A 23,341-nucleotide genomic window follows, 5' to 3' on the forward strand; every position below is an offset into this window, starting at 1 on the left:
TGCCTCCCAAGTAGCCTGGATTACAGGTAAGTCTCAGTATGCTTACTTTCCCCAGAGAGTTGATGAGGTCTTTACATGATATGCATGTAAATCTGGGTGCTTTAATCGTGCCTGTACATAACCAGCCTTTACTTGTGTCCCATGTGATCTCACATCACATCTATCTCTGTCTTGACTCTGTCAATGAAGATTACCAATACAGGCTTTGTCAAGAAGCCGAAGAGAAAAAGATGCTCGCTGGGAAAGGATTTCTTCAGTCAAATGGCAGAGGAGGTGAGAGGGCTTTGAAATGAGCTGTTGTGTATTCAAAAACACCCAGGGATTCTTAGGAGCCTTCAATCTTGAGGACAGAAAAGCAAAGCACTATGATCAAAGAAGTGAGCCTCAGGTGTTTCTGAACCTGTTCACGTTCTGGTGTTGAGCAGATGGCATTTCTGGGGAGATCTCCATTAGAAATAAGGACACCCTGACAAAACTGAATGTGTGGCTCTGTGCTTTGTGGAAGACTTCTTCTCCTCTGCAAGTGAGGAGGCAGTCATTTCCTACGCTCTTGTACCCTGGACTAAAGGCTCTCTGGTCAATGTCCCAAGAATGCTTCCACCCATTCTTTATCCAAGTCCTTTCTCTCAGATAGGGTTATGAACACGAAATCTGCTCAAGTCCAATAATGGTAAATATTCCCACTCTCCATGGCTCCAGTGTTGAGTACCCAACTGTGGTTGTGGGGTTGCAGAGCATCACAGAAGGTTTTTAACGGCAGAAAGTCCTACTGGCCAGCTATGTGCAGATTCATCTGGCTAGGCTACTCAAGCTATGTTTTCTGCCTCGTTTCCACATGTAGCACACAAAAAGTTAGACCAATCCCACAGCACCAGCTGTGATGTCTTGAGAAAAACCAGCTCAAAGACTTGAGCCAGAAACGACCACTTTTGTCATCTTCTGTGGCTGTGACCAAACACCTGACCAAAGCCTGTAAAAGGACAAAAGGATCCTTTTGGTCCAAGGTTTTATGGATTTCCATCCATGGTCACTTGGCCCCCTCTCTTTGAGCCTGTGGGGAGGCAGAAATCATGACAAAGCTGTTGAGCTGGTGATGGTCAGGAAGCAGAAACGACATAATGGCAAAGCCAAGGTCCCAACAACCCTTCCCATGGGGACCCCATGACTTCACTTCCTTTTGCTTCTTAAGTAACACCAGAGGCTAGTGGCCAGCCTTGAGCACATGGGCTCTGAAGCAATTTCAGTTCCAGGTATTCATAGATATTGGATGGAGCTCAGAAGGTTGTATGCTAACATTCCCTGAAGAGTCTTACAGATCTCCGACCTTCCCCCTTCCCCCTTCCTCATGCCTGATAAACATTACATTAGATTGGACACATGACTCATGCATGCAGTCCCAGCTAGTGGGGAGGCAGCAATCGGGAGGAACACAATTCAGGGCCAGGCTGAATAAAACTGTTAGTATGACCCTACCTCAAACAGTAAGCTGGGTGTGGTGTGGCGGCATGCACCTGTGCGTGTAGCTCCATGGATGACTGCAGGTTCAAAGGATCCTGGTCCAACCTGAACTAGGAAAAACTAGGAAGGGATATGATAGATTTGCCTGAGAGAAGAGTAGGGAGTAAATTACCAGTGTGGTATGTCACCAACAATGATAAAAACTAACATCATATAGGGCACTGGTGGCTCATGCCTATAATCCTAGCTCCTCAGGAAGCTGAGATCTGATGAGTGCAGTTCAAAGTCAATCTGGGTGGGAAAGTCCGAGAGACTCTTACCTAAAATGAACCACGAAAAAGCCAGAAATAATAGCCTTGAGCATAAAGTTTAGGGGCAGTGCCTATGCCCTGGGTTCAAACCCCAGGATCAACACACACACACACACACACACACACACAAATTATGACACAACTAACCTCACATCTCAGTATATAAGAATTAGGAAAAGGGGCTGGGAAGTTGGCTCAGTGGTGGAGCGCTTGTCTTGCATGCCTGAGGCCCTGGGTTCGATTCCTCAGCACCACATAAGCAAAAAGAAAAAAGCCGGAAGTGGTACTGTGGCTCCAGTGGTAGAGCGCTAGCCTTGAGCTGAAGAGCGGAGGGACAGCACCCAGGCCCAGAGTTGAGGCCCCATGACCGGACCCCCCCCAAAAAAATAGGAAAAATATTTTATCTTAATGACAAATATATTAGTAGATTAAAATAAGAATTTGTATGCTATAGACAGTGGATAACAAGTCATCTGTAGTAGATGCAATGGCAATACACAATTTTATTGATCTCAAATACATTTTTTCTTTTTTCTTTTCAGGTAAGGCATAGGTTTATTCATCCTTCTGGCTGACACCTGGCCATCTTGACCCTCGGTGGGGGGTGGGAGGGGAGGAGAAAGACCTGGGAAAGAGCTAGAAAAAGCGCTAAATTTTTTCTTATAAAAGCTCTACGAAAAGATTGTAAATTGTGGTACATATTTGCTGCTTATAATCCAATAAAACTGGAAATTCCCGATAAATGGCTGAACCAAAATATCCACTTAAAAGGATACTTCTTTCTCAATGATCTTTGAAGACAAAATAAGGAAAGCTATCTGAAAGCTCCTCACAGGAGAAAGGAAACATTTCTCTTTACAACGAAACATTGTATCTTCAGCTTTGTTTCCCCTCTCATCACATCCAGCACTGATGCTGTTAGGTCATTCATTTGGGCAGTGATTCCATTAGGAAGTTGGGTTGACTATTCTATTCTTGCATCTGATAGAATTTACCATTTCATGAAATGTAGCTTTCATGCAAAATCTGAACTCCACTGTATGGTCATGGATATGAAAGCTTATATTTTGACCGTCTTAGGTTTCAACAGTCTGCAAGGATATCTGGAATGACAGTGTGTATCTCAGTTGTAGAAGGTTGAAGATCTCAGGCTCCTGAGACACTGAAATTGCAGATGTGAGTCACAAGCACCTGGCAGGTAATTTACAGTAGAGGATTGAAACAACATTAAGTGCATTAACCTCTATTGATCTCTTGCTGGGCTCCTTTGCTACTGCTCTGTGGAGGAGTCTAGAAGCATAGTCCCCACTTTCCTTCCTGGTCATGTGTGTCTGCTTGGCCAGATGGAATTTTGTTCACTGCAACTCTGGTATTGTAAACACAAAGGGGAAGTGCTCTTGCCATGGCTTTCTTCAACTGTGTAATGGAGAAAAGATAATATATCTTCTTCCTGTAACTGGCATGAGAGCTCAGGAGGGCAACTATTGAAGAATTACTTGAACTCAAAGAAATGATGAGTCAAGAGGGTTTATATTCCCTTAGGAAACTGAGTGGCTCTGGCATTTGACTGATGTGCTTTCTGTGATCTGTATCTTCTCCTTTACATGTTTCCCTGGGTTTCCCTTTATCAGTGTGCTTATAGTTTTAGGCAGGTACTTGCTTTGGAAGAACTGTGATTTTGGTCTGACTACGTTTAGCGATTCTTGCAGCTCAGCAGTGTCTCCCTCCCTGAAGCACTGCCCTGGGTCTGGTGTGGCCTCATTTGATTTCCCCCCAGGGTCCTGCATGGTGACTCCAGTCCCTCCCAGCAGGTTGAGGTGGATTCCCTGCCTGCACAGGAGCCAGCAGCTTCCCACACAGATGATGGCTGTTGCAAAGGAGACATTTCAACACTCAGATTTCCAGGCGTGTGGAACAGTTCATGAGAACACCTGACTGAAAGCCTAGCCCCTAGAGGGACCTGCTCTTGCTCATTCTGCAGGAAAAAAATGAGCTCAAAGCCTGAAAGGATTTCTTCTTAGAACAGAATATGCAGAAGTCTCTGCCATTAAGGAAGGCAAAGAAAAGCACCCACCAAAACCTTGCTCTTGTAAAGAAATGGTTTTAACACGCTATTAGTGTTTCCACATAGGTTTTTAATCTAAATGACCTGACATTTGAGTCTTTGTGCATTGTGCAACGCATTTCCCATAACTCATTGGAGAATATGATTTTCTCTGGTTGGGGTGCACCCATCTTGGCTGAAGAAAGGACAGCCTAGGATACAGCCCCATGCCCAGCTCTCCGGGAGGGCTGGGGGCTCAGGAACGGCAAGATTCCCTCATATTCTGTCATCTTTGCCATGCAGATGTTTGGGGCCGACTGAAATAATCGGTTGCAGTGTGAAGAAGGCTTGGGTGAGCAGCCCAAGTGCATGCTGGGTGCATGGCTGCCATTCCCACCGCTGAGCTGCTCATTTGTCTCCAACTGGGAACTGCCATTGTTGCTGAGCTCTCTTGTCAAAGCCTGGCAACTGAATGGAGGGACTGCCTTAATTCCAGGGCTTCCCTGAACCACAGGGCTGTCCCACACCCACTGCCCCCTGGGCTTGAGGCAGCCTTCCTTACTGTTCATTTTCAAGGAGCCATATGCCCAATCCTCTGAGGACCACCGTGGGACCCCAATGAAGGAAGTGAGGTGGGCAGAGCTCAGGCCACACCACCCAGACAAAGGCTTGTGTGGCAGGTGGTGGGATGGCAGCCCCAGCTCATCAGGCTGCCTGTCCCACCACCCAGACCCTGGGGAGTCCCTGGCCCCTGGGCCAATGTACTTACTTTCCTGAGCGCTTCCTCAGGGGAGGGCTCCTCTTGTTGTTCCTGCTCAGGACAAGTACCCGGCGGGGAGGCTCCAGCTCCCTGGATAGCTTGGAGCTAAGACAAGAAGTAGCTGGTTGGACAGCAGGCTCCACCCTGGGGGTTCCCTCCCAGGGGCCCTGGGGACTCAGGAGCTCATACACCCTTCCTTCAACAGGTCTGGTGGGAGGCTGACTCAGACAACAGGCTCTCATGGACTGGTGCTGGGGATTCCCATGTTTGTTGCCCCCACTGCCTACCCCAGCTCACCTTTCCAACTCATTTAGGCGGTTCATGTTGTTAAACCAAGATACGAAGTTCATGTCAGGAACCACCTGGAGCTCCTGACATGAGCCCTTTAGCTCCTTCATTAGTGCCATCACCTTGAATTCCTGGTTGAGAGAAAGGACACAGTGCTGATGGACCTGGACCAGGGCAAGGCAGGCCAGGCAGCTGACTTCGGGTCTTCACTTGGCTTCACTCTTGTCTCTCCCCAACACACTCGCCTTTCTCTACTGAGATCCAGTGCCCAACCCCAGCACGCTGTCCTAGATCCCCAGCTCAAGGCCCCATCTCCTGACCTCTGGAGGACAAGTGATGTGACCATCCACATCAGAGGGAAGGAAGGACCTAAGGGACCCGCACAGCTGGCTGCCTGCAGAGGAAGGTGTCATTTTCTCACCTCTCGTCTTCTTTTTACATTCAGCCAAGAGCCCTGCAAAGCAAAGAATATGTAATTGCTAAGAAAATGCTGTTTCCACTTGGCGCCCTACCAAGTCCTTCCAGCAGAGGGCAGGCTGGGTGCACAGCTGGACTAGGATTGCTCTCAGTCTAGGGCAGGGAGGCCTAGGTCCTGAGGACAGGGAGCTCACTGCTCAACTCTCTGTGCACGTGGCAGAGACTTGAGGCTTCCAGTGACAAGGCCATGCTATTAGCTTGAGCACCTGCTGTCACACTGCCACCCTTGCTCACCACCCTCTGAGACATGGCCCATGTCATCAGCAGCACTGAGGTCTGAGGGCATAGGGCATCACAAGTAGGATTGCTGTGGTGCTTGGCACTCTGGGGCTGGGGAGGACGTGGGCTCTTGCTGGAGGTCAAGGGGCAGGGAGAGGCTCTTTGTCCCCAATCTGCTTTGCCAGGGCTGGGGCCCTGTTCACTCACATCCTTGGAATCTTGGTCTTTGTGCAGTGAGGCCAGGTGTGTGAGGACGGTGCCCAGGTAAGGGACTGTGCCCTCGGGATAGTCCTGTGGCATTGGGTGCAGAAAGATCAGAAGAGTCCTGTTAAGCTCCTCGCAAGAACCTGACTTACCCCAGTCCCATGGAACCATCTATCTAGCAGAACTTGGGGCAAGACAGGCTCATTCCTCAATGATCCACCCTCTACCCCATACCAAAGACACAGCCCTGCATGGGGAAATCTATCTAGGTCTGGGCCCCTCCAGGGCTGGCACTTGACACACGGGCAAGGTCTGTGGCCCTGCCCTTCACCTGCTCCTCTACTCTTGTGCAGGCCTTAGTGCTGTGGCTGCAACTCATTGCTGCAACATGCCATCTGAGCAGAGGCCAGGTGTGATGGGGCATTAAGGGAGTGGGCCAACAGGTCGGTTGGGTTGGGGGACCCCCCTCAACTACTCCTTCTAGAAAGCCCCTGGCCTCAGGCATGTACACTCACCAATTGTTGAGGCTTCTTGCAGCCTCTCTTGAGTTTCTTCCAGAAGCTCTTGTATCTGGACTCTCGCCCCTGGCAGCAGTTAGCATGGATGTAGAACATACTCCTTCTCTAACCATTCAACCCTCCAAAGTCCCCTCTTGCCGCAAATGTGGTGTGACAGCCATGGCTTGGGCCCTAGGATCTCAGGCTCCCTGTGACCATCAGCACTGTATCCCTGGGCAGGCCAGAGCATATGCCAAGGCCTGTCTCCATGGTGGATGTGGCCATTTGCATCCCCTAAAAGATGTTTCTGGGGCTGCTTGATCTGAAGGGACATCTTGACCTCACATGACTGGCTAGGCTTCCCTCCTGGGACGGGAAGGCCACCCAGAAATAGAGCCAGGGCATGGCTTGGGCGTGCCAGGCTGGCGGGGTGTAGAGAGGCAGCCTCAACACAGGCCACACTCAGGAGGAAGCTTGACAGGAAATCTCAGCAGCAACCTTGACAACCCAACCCTGTCACTTTCTCCACCCTCCTCAGACACCCAGGTGGCCTCCTCCACTCACTCCACGGGGTCCCCAGGGACCTCCTGTTCCCCATACGATCTGTCCCCCACCCAAGCCCACGACGGATGCTTCTCCTAGCTATGTTGGATATGCTCCTTGAATTCCATCAGAGAGAAAATTTCCCTCGCCTCCGTCCGAGGGTCAAATCTTATTCCGGGGCTCATACAACCTTGTACACTTGCTCCTGGCAGTGTATCCTCCTCAGCTCCTGATAGACAGCTACTCTCTCCCTGGACGATGGGCAGAGACAAGGTGACAGATGGGAGAGGAAGGGAGAGGAGGAGTGTGAATGGATTTCCCATTTGGAGGCAGGACTTTATGCTAATGGGCACAGGGCTGTGCAGGGAGAGCCACTGTGACCCTTAGGTCACATGGTTAGGAACAAAGTCTTGAGGGGAAACCTCCAGCTCCACCCCAATTCCCAGAGTGGTTTTGCTTGGAAGAGCACTGCACAGACTGGTGTAGCTGTGATGTCTCTGAAGGAAAACGTCCCCAAGGGCCTTGTGCAATGTATGGCAGAAGAGGAATCCCAACCTAGCAGGCAAATCCTAGGCAAGGCCATAGAGCTGTGGTCTCTGCCATGGGGCACTGCCATTGGGCTCCCAGAAGATGGACGCTAAGCTGAGGAAGCAAGGGTTGCCCAGGAGAAAGGTGCACCCACCTGCAAACCAATCTCCACGTCTTCTTCAGGCCTTGGAGCTGGCTGCTCTGCAGAGCACACACGATTGCAAATAAGGTGGAGATATTTTTTCGTAGGTGGCACTCCTAGGAGTGAAGAATGGGTGAGGAGAGCTGTGGAGGAAACTCCTGGGCTCCTGCTTGGCCTGGGGCTGGGCCTTTGTTACTAGGCTGAACTGGGACAGCTTGGGGGAGGGGAATGACAGTGGAAGCAGGGCAGGAATGCACACAGCCCAAGTGAGGGCAGAGTAGGAGGAGGGCTTTAAGGCTAGGCAGTGGCTGTGAGTGAGCAGGCAGCCACTTGGTGGGAGTGGGAAAGGGAAGAAGGGTCCCTGGGCCCCTCCTGCTCATACCAGAGCCACCTCTATCCAGTGCTGCACCACTTGGGCTCTCTCTGCTGCCTCCATGCTGTGGTCCCCGAGGCACGTGGTGATCACACAACTGGAGACCTGCTCACAGTGCTCCAGTATGGGAATCAGAGTGGGTGCCAGGCGCTCCAGACACTCCTCCTGGTCAGCTTGTACATACACGTAACTCAAAAGGTGGTAAGGGATGAGTCTTTTGAACAGTTTCTGAAAAGATGAAATGAATGGTCAGCATGACTCTGCCCTGAGGCAGGTGTGGCAGTAGAGGTGCAAAGGAAAGCCCGCACGCCCAGCCCTGCCAAGCTACTTACGACGGCCATGATGGAGAACTGATCTGCCTTCTCTTCGGGCAGCCAATCTAGCACTCGAGCTGTCTCCTCATCACTGTCTAACTCTAGCATGGACATCCGGGATGGCCCCCTGGAGGAAATCTGCACATCCTCCATCTCCACGCACTCCCAGGGAGCCGGGTCTATTTCCGCAGGCCTGTCTGCCTCGCTAGCTGGTGGGCGAGCAGGCTCTTGCTCGGCAGCACAGGTCAGAGCACCATCGGCGTCTTCAGCCACTGGCGGCTCATAGTATTTGTCAAAATAAGTAACTGGAGGAATGTCCCCTCCTAAGCCTGTGTCAGCTTCCAGCTGCACAGATGGGACGGGTGCTACATCCCGGCTGGGCGGCAGAGGCTCCTGTACGGGTGGCTCTGGCTGCTCAGCAACAGACTCAAGGCAGTCAGCCTCTCCAGCAAGCGGGCAACACTGCACTTGCTTCCCAGATGGACCGAGAGACTCCCCTTGCTCCCCAGATGGACCGAGAGACTCCCCTTGCTCCCCAGACGGACCGAGAGACTCCCCTTGCTCCCCAAATGGACCGAGAGACTCCACTTGCTCCCCAGACGGACCCAGAGACTCCACTTGCTCCCCAGATGGACCGAGAACAGACTCCAGGCTTTCATCTCCTGGAGCCTCTAGCTCTGGCCCTGAGCTGCTCACTACAATAGGTTTGGAGGGCTCTGGTTGAACTGCAGATGCGTCTCCTTCTTGGGCGGGTTGCAGAATTGGGTCACACTGGCCTTCAGGCAGCTGGGCTTCTGGAGTGGGCACTGGCATACCCTCATCACTGGCATGTATTGGTGCATCAATGGCTGGCTCTAGAGCCATTGCTACCACTGGGCTAAGTGCCCCTGGCACTGAGGGATCAGCCACTCTTTCTTCATTTGAGTATTGCAGGTCAAGATCCAGACTTGGTGCTGGAGATGGTGCAAGGCTGTGGGCCATTGGCTGACCTGCAGGTGGATTGATCTCTTCGGTCACAGTTGACGGAGGTGAGTCAGAACATCCGTCTGCATGGGGTTCTTGTTGGAGCTCCACTGCAGCTCCTGGAGCTGAGGGGGCCTCTGAGGCTACAGCTAGTTCCAGCTCTGACTGACATGGTAGTACTGCTTCTACGCAGGGTGTTGGATCCAGTGGGTGTACAGTGGTTTTCTCATAAAGCCTGGCAGTTGGTGGAACAGCTGCAAGAAAAGATCCCCTACAGCACTGCCTTCCCCTCAGTCATTCCTATGGCCACGAGACCCCTGCCTGCTGAGAAGCCCTAGTCCCTGGACTCCACCCCAGGAAGCCCTGCCAGGACAGGTTTCATGCCAAGGCATCCAGGTTCCCTGGCTGTCCTGTTGATGGCCCCATGGTAGCATGGGAGCTGCCTTCAGGTGGACAAAGCTTGGAATCCCACACCTGTTCTCTCCTTTGCCAGCCCATGCTACTCACCCTCCAGCTCTGGCTTCTTGAGAAGCATGTGCTCCAGCTGACTGAGCAGAAGGCGGGCCTGCTGTTCCTCAACAGAGCCAGGCATATTGAGGTGTAGATATGTTACCAGGTGTTGCAGGCAGGACGTGTCCGGTGCTCCAGTGAAGTCTTCTGGGTACTCCCTCATCCAGGAGCCCAGTATGAAGGAGAAGGCTCTAGGTGCAGAGGGAGAAGCAGCAGAGTCAGAGGCTGGGCCTACCCTCCTTTCAGACCCCCTCAAACACAGGTGTATGAATTGGGCTCCTGGGCCTGCCCATGCCCATAGCCCATAACGGGCCTGGTCACCTGGCTGCACTACACACATTGTCTACACGAGCGATGTGACAAGACCTACATCACAGATGAAACCATCCCACCCACACCCACCGCCTGGTGTCCCTGGGCATGCTCCCCAAACTGTCATCTCTGGGGTGCTTTGTCCTGTTGCTTGTTATCTCCAGAACCCAGAATCTCCTCACTTGGGCAGCCTCTAGTGGCCTCTAGTGGCCTCCTGTTCACATAGAGCCAGGTGTCAACAGTCTTGTCCTGACTCTCAACCCAAACAGCACATCCTGGCCCTTGAGCACTCACTGAGGCCCCTGGAATCTCAGGGGATTGTCCATGATGGCGCAGTGTCGCCATCCCCGTTCTGTGTGGTCCTGAGGATTCCCAGGGCAGGCAAATGGGACTGGGTTGGTCACATGCCAGAGGCTTCTCCCACCCTCCATAGGCACACAACAAGCACACACAATCCCTGCAGGGACACATTTCTACCTTGACTTGAGCCTTCCCCTTAGGAATCTCAATTTCCCTTTGCCCAGGCCTCCCAAAGCCAGCTCTTTGCAACCACCCCTAAGACACATGCCCTCCCTCCTACCCCAGGCACACTCACCGCTGCAGGTGCTCCTGCGCGCCTGCCTTCTCCTCCTCATATTCAAGGAAATGACTGTATCTAGGGGACACCATGAGAATGTCAAACATACTGTGTCTGCACATGATGTCTACAGTCCCAATGGTCTCTCTGAGCACAGGATGGAGCTCAGGATGACAAGGATTTCCCTGTTCTTTCACTGAGTGGTGTCAAGCGTCTGGAAATGCATCCCCACACAAGATGATGAGCCCATTAGCTTCCTCCCCCACACACACCTCAATGGGCATGAGGTCTCTCAGTATTTCCCCTGGGCTTCCTAGTGAGGTTCAGGTAGGTCATGATGCCCAGATGGAACATCAACCACCACTGTCAATTTGGAAAATGCTTTTCTTGAGGTCTTATTCATAGGAGGCCTCGATGTAGAGAGGAGTTCTTCATGAGAGAGGGGCTTCTCCCAGCTCCGCCCACATCCCTGCGCTCCCTAGTGTGTAAGGTCATGATGTGGACAGGCCTGTTCAGGACCCATCCCACCCCTCCAGCCTCAGGCAGTGAGGATGTTGCTCCTAGCATGCCAGTAGTCAGGATCCAAGCAGATCCTTACTGGTGCAGCACATGCCAAGGCCTAGCCAATGGACCCATCCCTAGGATCAGAGGTGGCACTTACCTGTTGAACAGCAGGTTCAACACGTGATGGGCAGTCGTGAAAGTGCGGTATGTCCCCAGAAACACTGGGACAAACACAGCATCTCCGAAGAGCAGGGCAGGCACTAAGTGGTCTACTAGCTTCTCCACTTTGCCTCCCTGCAGGTATCCTGCTTTGCAGGGATCAGGAAGGGTGGGGGCTAACACCCACTCTAACTGCTGTGGAGAAATGAGACACAGTTCAAACATAGAAACAGCAGCACACTGGGAAAAGGCTCAGGGCCATACAATGAAAATAACCTGGGGACACACACACGCACACACACACACACACACACACACACACACACACACACACACACACACACACAAACTCATGTATTTACACCCCACTCAAGAATGTAAACACATGGCATCTGAGGCTGCCAGAAGGTAGTAGGTTAGGGGACTCGCCCTCCCTCCGCACCCTTCTTCTTCCTTGATTCACCCGTGAAATACGTGGTGTAGTTCTTCTCAGGCGACTGGGACAAGGGATGACCCAGCATCTTCGAACAATATCGAACTCGCTTTGTGGCGCTGTTCTGTGGAATAGCGGGCAACAGCAGGAGAACATCCTGCTGTCCCTCCGCTTTCCATACAGCTCAGCAGGTTCAGCTGATAACCAGCACCAACTCCTGCTGGCCCTTTGTGACATCATCTCTGGAGATATCATCATCAATGAAGGGAAGTCCCCTCTTCTGAACTCAGCCTCAGACCAGACCTCTGCAAATGTCCCCTGGGTGCTAGCTGGGCCCCATGGCAGGGCAGGAGCCAAACTAGACACACTCCACATACACAACCAACTGTCCTCTGTCTAGTTAATGTCATGGTTATGAGGACACACTTAATGAGTTCCCACCAGATCCCTCCTACCAGTTTAAATGTCTCCTCATGTACAAGTGCCTGTGCTTGCCTGCCTCCCCCAGTCACCCATTCATTCCTAGTGCTTCCACCCAGCACCTGCTTGAGCAAATCATACACTGAATAAGACCCAGTATCTATCCAATGCTTGGGAACCCTACAGCTGGTGTCAGTCATTTTCACTGCACTCTTGTAGAGATTCAGTCCCTGCACATGGTGTCTAGACAGAGAATAAACTGCAAACCACTTGTCCTTGCCTAGGCCTCTCTTTCCTGTAGTAGGAGCCTCCAGGAGGAGGATACCAAGTTCAAGGAGGATAACTAGGCAAGAGATTCTATCTCAAATCCATGCAAGCCAACAATGAACGACAAAGAAAAAGGAAAGGCAACATCTGAGCTCTATGTGGGGGTGAGCATTTCACAAGTGCACACACAGATGAGGTCTTCTCTATTGGGAAGCCTACCCATGAGAGACTCCCTTGTTCAACACACCTATTGAGAGAGGTACACACATGACCTCACATGGACACATAGACACAGATTCATCCACACAGGCACGGTGGCACACGTCTGTGTTCATTCATATGGGTCCTCACATGCGCATACTGGAGCTCTACCTGCCACAAGGTCTGTGTGCGAATGAGAGGGTGGGTGAGAGATGGGAAGCTGAAAAGAATGGGGAGTTTGTTCAGTGTCCTGTATCCTCAGCTCTCTACTCTTCTGGAGAGTCAGAGAGTGTGGCAGCCTGGGATCCAAGAGAATTTGAGGCCAATCTCTGGGCTCATTTGGTGGGCTGATGGAGTGACCAGTGTGGGCATGGAGAGCCAGTGATTTCTGCACCATGTTCACTGAGGTAGAGGTGGAAAGGGCACAAAGGGATCGGGCTACCACAGTGGATTGGGCACCACTCAGCTCCTAGGGCTGAGAATTTTCTGCTGCCACTGCACATAGGAAGAGGAGTTAGAGTGAGAGCAGCCTGGACGTGGAGTTGGTTGATGTGGAGAAAAGTGGAGATGGGAGGCCTTCACTTTTCAAGCAACAGGGAAGTGGACAGGCGCCTCCACCACGGGGATCCTGGCAGGGGAGGGAGAACCTTGGCATCCTTTGCCTCTAGATTCCTAGGTGTGCCCTTCCCTGTCTGCTCCTTCCCTAGGTCCACCATCTCCCTTGCTCAAGATGTCACAGTCAGGGCTGAGAAGGTAGCTCAGTGGTACAGTGCTTGCCTTGCATGCCTGAGTCCCTGGGTTCGAATCCTCAGGACCACATAAGCAGAAAAAGCCAGAGGTGGCGCTATGGCTCAATTTGTAGAGCACTAGCCTTTAGCTGAAGAGCTGAGGTACAGCACAGAGGCCAAGTTCAGGCCCCATGACTGAAAACAAAAATGTCACAGTCAGTGCCCAAGACTCTGATGATGGCAACTTATGCTCACTGGCATGGTTCGTGCATGCAGGGCCAAGGAGGTCTATGCATTCAGCCTGACTGGGAGCCATGGTGGGGGCTTATTCATGGGAAACAGAGGCCAGGGTTTCCTGCTCTAAAGCCACCCAACAGAAGCCCTTGAGGTAACCCTCCAATGTGGTTTCCACCTCCATCACCAGGACCATGTTACTGGTCCTGCCGACCATGGCGCTGATCCTGCCATCTATCCTGAAGACACAGTCCCTGACTCCTCCTGCCTGCTCTGAGGAAGTGACCACTGTGTGAGGGCTGCAGGTAGAATCCAGGCCTATGACATTGATTTGATATATCTGTGCTTATTATTTTATACCATTATAGACTTAACCATTTTTAATTTCCAAAGGCTAATATACCAGTGACAATTGTCCACCTCTTAGGATGGTGGGGAACAACTAATGGAACCAGAAGTATGGCACAATCAATTCAGCTCCACCATGGTATGGACTTTCTTTGTACACAACTCCAAATCTCACTCCCACGATTGGTAGCGGCATACTCATCCTCTTTCTCCAACATGTTTAATGGTAAGAATGGAAGCAAACAGCCAATTACATCCAACTGTGATGTGGTGCTGGTGGTACCCACTGCTTCTTCTCCTACTGCTCCAAGCAGCAGCACCTCTGCACCACCTCTGCCAGCACCAGGCAGTGCAGGATGAGCTTCCTTTCTGCAGCCAGTTCCTTCTAAAGACCTGGCCCCAGAGCTTCTGCACAAACAGATTTGACTCTTTCTGGAACCTGTTCTTGCTGACACCTCCACTTGGTACATTCTCCAGGGATCCAGATTTGAAATGGAACCTTCAACGTCTGTTTCTTTGAAGACAGGCCCTTTCTCCTCAAGCCAGGTTAGCAGATTGTAAAAAGACAGGAGAAGCCTCACTTTAGACAGCGCATGGTGGGGAGCAGGTGGGGAGGCTTCCCACCTTCTTCAGACATGGCCTCACTGTGCACTCAGCTTCCTTGCAGCTGTGGCTCAATGTGGCAGCTCAGTGACAGCCAGATGTCCATCACGCCACAGGCCATCAGAATTCTTAGTGCTCTTCTCATCACATTCTCATGACTCTCTCAACCTAAACATGCCAGAAAATACCAACAATTGGGCCCAAAGCAGACAGGGTCCTCTGTTTCCCTTCTGTTTCCCACTGAAGCTCCCATCAGAGCTCCTGAAAACCTACAAAGTATGTAAAACGCCACTTCTCCAAATTGTGACCCCTTTCTCTGGGTTGTTTCTCTTCCGATAGCAGGGAAGAGCTACGATGTCTGCCTGTGCAACAGTGAGGACATTTTCCTGGGTAAATTCTGTCCTAAAGGAAGGGTCTGGTTCATTCATAACCTGAGTATGTATGGCAACTGATGCTACCCAGTCCACTGGAGCCAGGCCTGGGCTCACTGAGGGGGTTCCTCTTTGACATCACTCATGAATATTTACAAATGCAACTACTCACCAACCAGGGCACTGGCAATTCATTCTTCTCTTTGCAGGAAGCCACATCCACACCTGTGTCAGCATGTCAGCACATGCTTTGTAGGCATGGCCAAGGTGGCGATTCTGGAGCAAGTCCTGAAGAACCAGACAGGGCCTGTGCCTCCTTCCACAGCATCCTGAGGACCTAAATACAGGTGTTTTTGTCACTACTTCTAAATTGGATATCTGCGTGAGTGGGTCTTGAACAAACTGAATACATACTTTGACAAAATTTAAACACAGCCAATAAATTAGTAAGGACTATGGTATGTGAGGACTGTGAGAAGATGCAGACAGTACCATGTGTGGTCTATACTTGTTTCTGTGTGCTTCCCGCATGGCTGGGGAGAATGCACACAGTGTGAGGACCGCAGAAAGGCAACTGGAGTGAGGACTGAAAATCCCTGGATCAGTTACTAGTTGAATAGCAAATGTTGCCTTGGTCCTTTGCTTGTGGACTTAGCTGGGGAGGTACTGGGAACTTAGCAGTTGGGACCTAGTGCAATAGATCACTGGTTAAGTGTCTGTCCTGCCCCTTCCTGTACTGTGCAGCCTGCTTTGGCTGCATGAGAGAAGCAGCCTCTGCCATTGCTCACTGCTGATGAGATGATGTCTGACTTACCACCAAGCCTGGACTGAAGAGGCCGGAAGCAAGCCAAAACACTCCTTTCCTCCTTGAAACAGTTTCTCTCCGTCACTTGTTGTAGACAAGGAAAGTCTAACAACATCCTTGCGAAGTTTCTTGACTTCTGTGCCTCAGTTGCCCCTTCAAGGAGTCAGTATACAGACTGAGTCAGAAAACACTTGTAAAAGGCCAGACCATTCCGGAGCAGGTTAATATGTAAGGATTCCACTTCTGAGCATTCACCCAAATGATCACAAACAAAACCATACGAAGGCTACCAGCACAAATATGTTTATCGCAACATTATTCACCATAGCTGAGATATGGAACTAACCCAGATGTCCCTCAGTAGATGAATTGATCAAGAAAATGTGATATATATACATATATACATATATATATATGTATATACATATACACATATTTAAAATGGAATTCTATGCTTCCATCAGAAAGAATGACACTAACCATTAGTTAGGAAATGGAAAGACTTGGAAAAATCATATTCACTGAAGCAAGCCAGACCCAAAGAAATATAGGCCCCATCATTTCCCTCATATGCAATTCTTAATATACATCTAGCATTATTTTGTCAGATGAGCAGAAAAGCTCAACAGCTATATACATATGACCATAGAAGATGATGCTAGGTGAAATGAACCCCAAGATATGGACCCAAGAGGTCTTCCTTTATTGTAGTTTTTAATGCATTATGTGATTATTTGGTTTCTTTTGTATGTTCTTCCCCCTATGGTATATCCCCTGTTTGTCACTCTACTTGATTTTGGTACCCTGAATCTTTTTTTTTTTCACCTGTACCCTGAATCTTCTATATACATTTGTATAATTTGGGGAGGGGAAGGGAAATAACAAATCGCTGAAACAAGGACACAGGATGACCCATTGGAACAATGATACTCATAGGACAGTATATTGGAAATGAAATTTACAACTTTCCTTCTGGGGAGGACTGAGGGAGGTGGGGATGGCAAGGGATAGTGAGAGAAGAAGGGCAGGGGTAACAATGCTCGACAAGAAATGTACTCATTGCCTTACTCATATAACTGTAACCCCTCTGTACAGCATCTTTATCATAAAATAAATAAAATAAAATATAAAAAAGAATTGAAAAGGCCAGGCCATGCTACTCATGAGACATTGCCTCCTACTGCATTTGTATAGCAGGGATTGGAGGGATGACCCCTGCTTTTCCAGGCAATTCGTGTGTGTGTGTGTGTGTGAGTGTGTGTGTGTGTGTGTGTGTGTGTGTCATGGGGCTTGAACTCTGGGAGTGGGCACTATCCCTCAGCAATTCAGCTCAAGGCGTGCACTCTACCACTTGAGTCACATGCCAATTCCGGTTTTCTGAGACTCAAGGGGTGTCCTGCCCAGGATTGGCTTTGAACCTCGATCCTCAGATCTCAGCCTCCTGGGTAGCTAGGATTACAGGTGTTAGCCACCGATGCCCGGCTTTTTCTAGGCATTTTATGGGCTACTATCATAATCAGCCTGTGTCCTCATTCACTCAACTATACTATCTGAAAGTAACTTAAGGAATTCTGTCCCAAGACAACAGTTATCAGTAGCTCTTAAGGTGTGATGATAAGGTCCAGACAGATGCCATGTTTGAGCTCAAATATCTCCTTCTAGCAGAATGGGATAAGCTGGAGGGAGAGAGAAAATAACTGGAAACATGTGAAAGCATTCCTCCAAGGCACCATCAGAAGCCAGGAGTGTAGTCATTGGCTATGACAGCTAAAAGACATTGGACGTAAATAAACTTTAGGTAATATAAACAGTCTGATCTATCTCAGAATGTTTATCATGTCTTCAGATATGAGGCAGTGAAGAATGGCAACACGTTTCTCACACCTCCATTTCTTCATCAGTAAAGCTACGTGAAGGGAGCGGAGAGCAGGGGTGCAGGCCTAGAGTCCCAGTTACTGGGAAGGCCGAGGTTATGAGGATCACTTGAGTCAACTACATCAGGATCCTCCTGGGAAATGCAGAGAGAGGCCAATCTCTAAATTGAGTATGCAAATAAAGAAGTATACAGTAAAGATTCTAGTATTTGACCTCCGCAACATGCTTCAATTCTATAAGCAACTATTCACTTACTGGACAATGGAGGCAACACAAGTGGGACTACTTTCTAGTCTTTGCAAGCTGTCAGCTCTGCTGCACCTGGACAACTGGCTGTGTCCCTTGGGGTTTTCTCTGTTGTCACCCTTACATATAGTGGACACAGCCTGAAGTCTCCTTCTCATAGGTTTCTCATGACTTACATCTGTCCTTGGTCTCTAGGTACACAGTGATTTACATATACTGCTCCTCTTCTTGCTCTGCCAAAGTAGCAGACACCAGGAAATGCTTACCCAAGAAGGAAACCAGCCAGGTCAGGCAAGAGATGCCACTAAATGCAGGAAAGCCAAACTGCTCTTCGTCCATTGGCCAGCTGTGGGCAATCACAAATGCTGTGAGGACTAGGAAGAAGAGAATGCCTGACAAAGAGCAGGACCCAGGTACATGGGAGAGCGCATGGACACAGGGACCTTGCCTTACCAGGCAGCCAAATGTAGCCTCAACTAAGAAAGCCTCTTGTAGGTTTGAACTTCAATTTTGCTAGTAAAATGAGACATGCTTCTGGCAATAGCACACAATTCAGCTAAACAGTATGATGAAAAGATCTAGGCTTTAAATATAGGAAGTTTACATGTACTTAGGTAGACAGCTACCCTCCACACCCCCAAAAAAAAACGCCTCTACAATAAATGATTTAAAGTCACCCACAATCCAGGCACAGTAGAGCAAACCGTAATACAAGCTACTTGGGACATGGACACTGGATGAGTGTGGTTCAAGACCAGCAGTCTGGACAAAAGTTACTGAGGTTCTATATCAAAGTCTATATCAAAGTATAAGGGCTTGTGGTCCCAGTACTCACAGGCAGGACTAGGAAGGTCACTGACTGGATCTGGCACCAGGTAAATGTTCAGGACCCTCTGACAAACAAACTAAGGCAAAAGGTGCTGAGGCATAGCTCATGTGTAGCAGGTAGAGAGTCCTGAGTTACTTGCCACTGCCACCAATAATGTTAAAGTCTTCTGGCAAGAGGAGAACAACCATGGTCTGCTAAGCTCCTGAAACCCAGATTCTTATCAACTCCATGTGAAATGGCGCACATCATGAAAATGGAAATAGAGAAAACAGCAACACTGGTCAGCTAGTTCAAGAGCATCAAGTTGATGGAGTGCTAAATATTCCCTTCTCTCTTCACAAAACCACACTCTGGAGAGTGTATGCACTAGAATTTCTGCCTGATTATGAAGCTGACTGCTCATCTTCGTCTTTAGCCCAAATCTTAAACAAAACCTAAACTTAAGACTTCATATACGTTATATTAAATTTGTCAATCATTTCTTATGATTCTCACATTAACACTTAAAACATTGAGCGTGTTCTACAGAATGACATATACAAGTTGTAGCTGGGTGCTGGCAGCTCATGTCTAGAATCAGCTACTTGGGAGACTGCAATCTGGAATCATGGTGTGAAGTCCATTGGGTCAGGAAAGCCTGTGACGCTCATGTTCATGAACCACAGAAAGCCAGAAATGGAGCTGTGGCACATGGTGGAGTGCTAGCCCTGTGAGGAAAAGCTAAGGGAGAGCACACAGACCCTGAGCTCAAGCCCCAGCCTTGACACACAGAAAAATTCTGAGGAAGCACACATAAAAATTCATGGAGGCACTAGGACCTAAATGAAGCATCAAACTTAGAAGCAAAATCAGCTCCCTCCAGGCTGCTCACCATCTCCTGAAGTCCATCTCCTCTGAACACCTTACACAACAGCTCCTACCACCTCCTGCCACAAACTGAATCTAACCTGGTTCTGTCACATGACTGGTGTGTGAGCTCAATGCCTGTGACCTTCTATTGCTTTACCTGTTCTGAGGGGAAGAATTACCAACTTTACATGGCTATTATGTGAGTTTCTGACACATATTGTTTTCCTTCTTGTCATAAGTCTCCTACATCATTTTCAAACATCTGGACAATGATATTCCATTGTTTTGAAACTCATGAGGAGATAAAGCATCTTATCACCCATCAAAGTCGAGGATCCTAAAGATCTCCTTCTCTAATAAAAGCCACTCAGATGGTCCTGATACCCATATGAGCATCCATCCAACCACAGGAGCAGGTATCTCTAACAGGGTCCTTTTCTACTGTTCTTGCTCAAAGAATGACCACCATACAATAAATGATCCGATGTACAATACATGAAATACTGTGCACCCAGCCAATGTTCCTCTAACTTCCCGGACAAGGAAAGGAGCTGAGTGTTCAATGAGTCTGCAGACTAAAACTGACCTGTGAAGAGAAGGGACCCCTTGAGCAGTTCTTTCCCCAGCACTTCTCTTTGCAGGACTGCAAATTCCTCCATCAAGAGTTCTCTGTGTTCTTTCTGTATGACTTTTCCTGTCATGACAAAAATCGGGTATACAAGCCAGTTTGGAGTACTGGGTACAGGTGCACATCTTGAGAGGCTGTGTCAGCCTCAGGACAGGACAGGACACGTGTCCCTTACAACTATTTCTCTTAGGAAGGTCCCAGTGTCTCACTACTATAATCCAAGCTACTCTGTAGGCTGCGATCCTTGGACCAGCACAGAAACAAGTACTATCCTGGCCAGGTGTCTAGGCTCTCCCCATACCTCCTCCCACATGGCAGCTGAAGGAGACTCCAGGTGGAAGCTCAAAACAAATAAAACTCTAAGAAAGCACGACGGTAGCCACCTGTCTCCAAAGACACCATGAAACTTCAGAAGTGTCTTGAGAGCCCACAAGGGGTTAAACTGGGTTCTGGAAAGGATTCAGTTACACACACACACACACACACACACACACACACACACACACACAAACACACACACACACACACACACACATATACACACACACAAGCACATCTATGACCTGAACAGGAAGAAGTGAGACAAACTAGAGGAAGGGAGAGAATGTGCGACTCTATTGAAACTGAAGGAACCATGATTTATCAAATGATCGTGTCTTCAGGATCACTGAGAAACATTTATAATTCAAATCTTCAGTTGTACAAGTAAGATGTTAACAGTTTTTGATGTGTGTTGGAATATTCATATCAGGTGTGATGTTTCCCTGTATGTAAAACAAACAGGCTCACAGGTTGTTTGAGTTACACAAATTATCTAGAATAAAATAGAACACACAGGCAGGCACCAAAGACTCACAACTATAATTCTAGCTACTCAGGAAGCTGAGATCTGAAGATCAAGGTTCAAAGTCAGCCCAGACAGTAAAGCCCAGGTAGTATAGTTCTGTCCAATTAACTACTAAAAATAGTCACAAGTGGAGCTGTGGCTCCAGTGGTAGAGTGCTAGCCTTGAGAAAAGAAGCTCAGAGATAGTGCCTTCCCCCTGAGTTCAAGCCACAGGAATGGCACAAAAAGAAAAAAGGATTGCAATCTGTTCACAATGTGTTCTTTTATTTCACACTTGCCTGTGTGTTGGGGAAACGGGAATCATATGGGACAGGCCCCCTGGGACTCAATGTCAGGCTCCTTCACTGGAATTAGGGACTCAGTAAGATAGTTATTGGCGTGATGGTAGTGAAAACACAAGACTGGTTGAATCACAGCCCTATAATGTCTTGCAATACCAGAAGCTTTACAAAGGACGAGCAAGTGTCCAGCGGCCTCCAGGGCCAGTACAAATGTTACTCCATACTACGACATCATGACCTAGCTGGTCCCAACAGCTGGCCTCTGGGAGGCTGCACTCAAGAGGGCTAACCTCCAGAGCATCAGGCAAAATGTGCTAGGGAACCCATCCCTATAAGGACAAAGCCAATACTTACTGCTCCTTATCAGTCGTTCCCAGTTGACTGCAGCCACAGGCAGAAGCAGGAAAGGCAGTGCCAGCTGCAGAGATGAGATACCTCTTGGCCTCAGAAGTATTTGCAGCCTGCGATGAGGACCCTGTAAGCCACGTAGTGCATTAGAGTCGGTTCCATCATTTTGCAAACATTTGACCTCCCTCCCTCCTTCCCTGTCAAAACAAGGAAGCTCACAAATATGGTAAACAATCTTGTTCTTGGGGTGAAAAACACCGATGGCCAGGGGGAAATCTGTGCTGTTGAAGTTTCATCATTTTCTCTCCTTGTAATTTTCCACCTTTGCTGCCTGTATCCAACACTTCTACTACTGCATGAGATGCTGAACTCAGTAGGCTAGAACAACAAGGGGCAGAGGAAGTTAAATGTAACCTCCTTAGGAAAGAAAAGAAAAAGTAGTAAGGAAATAAGGAAACAGTCTCACTCTTAGTTTTGGCATCTCTAAGAGGTAATGTTGAGTGGATCGTCTCAAAGATCCTCCCAATATGATAACATGACTCACTAGTCATCAGCAAAAAGGAAGGTAGAATACAATAAAATGCCAGGTTCACCCTTCCAATGAGAAAAGCACAAAGAATACAATAATACCATGCATCAACAAAAATATGGCATAAGCCAGATACTGGTGGCTTGTTCCTGTAATCCCAGCTACTCAGGAAGCTAATCTGAGGTAGCAGGGTTTCCCAGTGAGCCTAAGCAGGATAGTTCATGAGTCTTTGCTGACTAATTAACCATCAAAAAGCCAGAAGTGGAGGTATGGCTTAAGTGACAGAACACAAACCTTGAGTGTAAAAGCCAAGAGAGAGTTTAAGGTCCCAAGTTCAAGGCCCAGTATCAGAATACACATGCGCACAAAAACACATGGAATGACCAAGATCACATACACAATGCTAAATGAAGTGTAAATTAGCATAACCTGTGTGGAGAACAATTCACTTACTAGAATAAAGTTGAACAAATTCAACAGGGCCTTTATTCAGAGTCCAGGATAACCCGTTTGGGTTAAATACATAAAAATATGAATTACCAAATGCTTCTTTCAGTGGAATTAAAAACAATTTCCGGGGCTGGGAAGGTGGCTCAGTGGTAGAGCGCTTGCCTTGCATGCATGAGGCCCTGGGTTCGATTTCTGAGCACCCCATAAGCAAAAAGAAAAAAGCCGGAAGTGGCGCTGTGGCTCAAGTGGTAGAGCACTCGCCGTGAGCTGAAGAGCTGAGGGACAGCGCCCAGGACCACAGTTCAGGCCCCACGACCGGACCTAAAAAAAAAACAAAAAAAACAATTTCCATGTCTAGCAGTGAATAAGAGAAGGACAATGCACTTGGGTGGTCTAACAGCTTAGTCTTCTTTGCGTTGCTGAAACAAATGCTTGAGGTGAATCAGCTTATACAGGAGAAAGGTATTATTTCAGTTTAGTTTTGGAGGTTCCAGTTCAGGGTCATTTGGCCCTTTGCAGGTCTGTGGCAAGGAGTACCACCATAGTGGGACTATACACATAATAGCCAAGGAGAGAAAAAGACAAGGGCCCAAGATCCCAGGATCCACTTCAAAAGCAAGCTGCTGCCCACGCCCCCACCATTGACCTACCTTCCCTTCCATCAGGCTCTTCCTCCTGAAGGTTCCACTTCTCTTTCCTAGTGCCTCTGACTTGTCACTTGGCCTTTCACACATGAGCTTTATACGACATTCCAGATACAAACTCTAGTATCCAATTCACAGCAGTTAAAGGGATAAATAGTACTTGTATAGCTCCTCGTTATGTTTTTCCAAAGAACAGATAAAATAAGAAGTTGATCAATATGTA

The 23,341-nt window shown here is 48.8% G+C and overlaps 1 protein-coding gene across 1 annotated transcript; it reads right to left on the reverse strand.

Annotated features, from left to right (window-relative positions):
* Positions 1-3,883: 3,883 nt before the first annotated feature.
* On the reverse strand, positions 3,884-22,566 carry LOC122120818 (ral guanine nucleotide dissociation stimulator-like). The gene is made up of 20 exons (XM_042695038.1): positions 22,478-22,566; positions 21,502-21,622; positions 19,979-20,086; positions 17,981-18,060; positions 15,603-15,746; positions 14,961-15,125; positions 14,069-14,585; positions 11,182-11,378; positions 10,539-10,598; positions 9,629-9,822; positions 8,177-9,375; positions 7,854-8,072; positions 7,484-7,587; positions 6,992-7,052; positions 6,277-6,345; positions 5,765-5,848; positions 5,283-5,315; positions 4,871-4,992; positions 4,583-4,678; positions 3,884-4,281 (listed from the first exon to the last, which is right to left on the reverse strand). Exons 7-20 carry the CDS (start codon positions 14,282-14,284, stop codon positions 4,026-4,028), a joined length of 2,910 nt encoding a protein of 969 aa, XP_042550972.1. The 5' UTR covers positions 14,285-14,585; positions 14,961-15,125; positions 15,603-15,746; positions 17,981-18,060; positions 19,979-20,086; positions 21,502-21,622; positions 22,478-22,566; the 3' UTR covers positions 3,884-4,025.
* Between the last annotated feature and the right edge of the window lie 775 nt (positions 22,567-23,341).

Source organism: Dipodomys spectabilis, unplaced genomic scaffold (genome assembly GCF_019054845.1).
Source record: "Dipodomys spectabilis isolate Male_0828 unplaced genomic scaffold, ASM1905484v1 ptg000178l, whole genome shotgun sequence".
NCBI lineage: Eukaryota > Metazoa > Chordata > Mammalia > Rodentia > Heteromyidae > Dipodomys > Dipodomys spectabilis.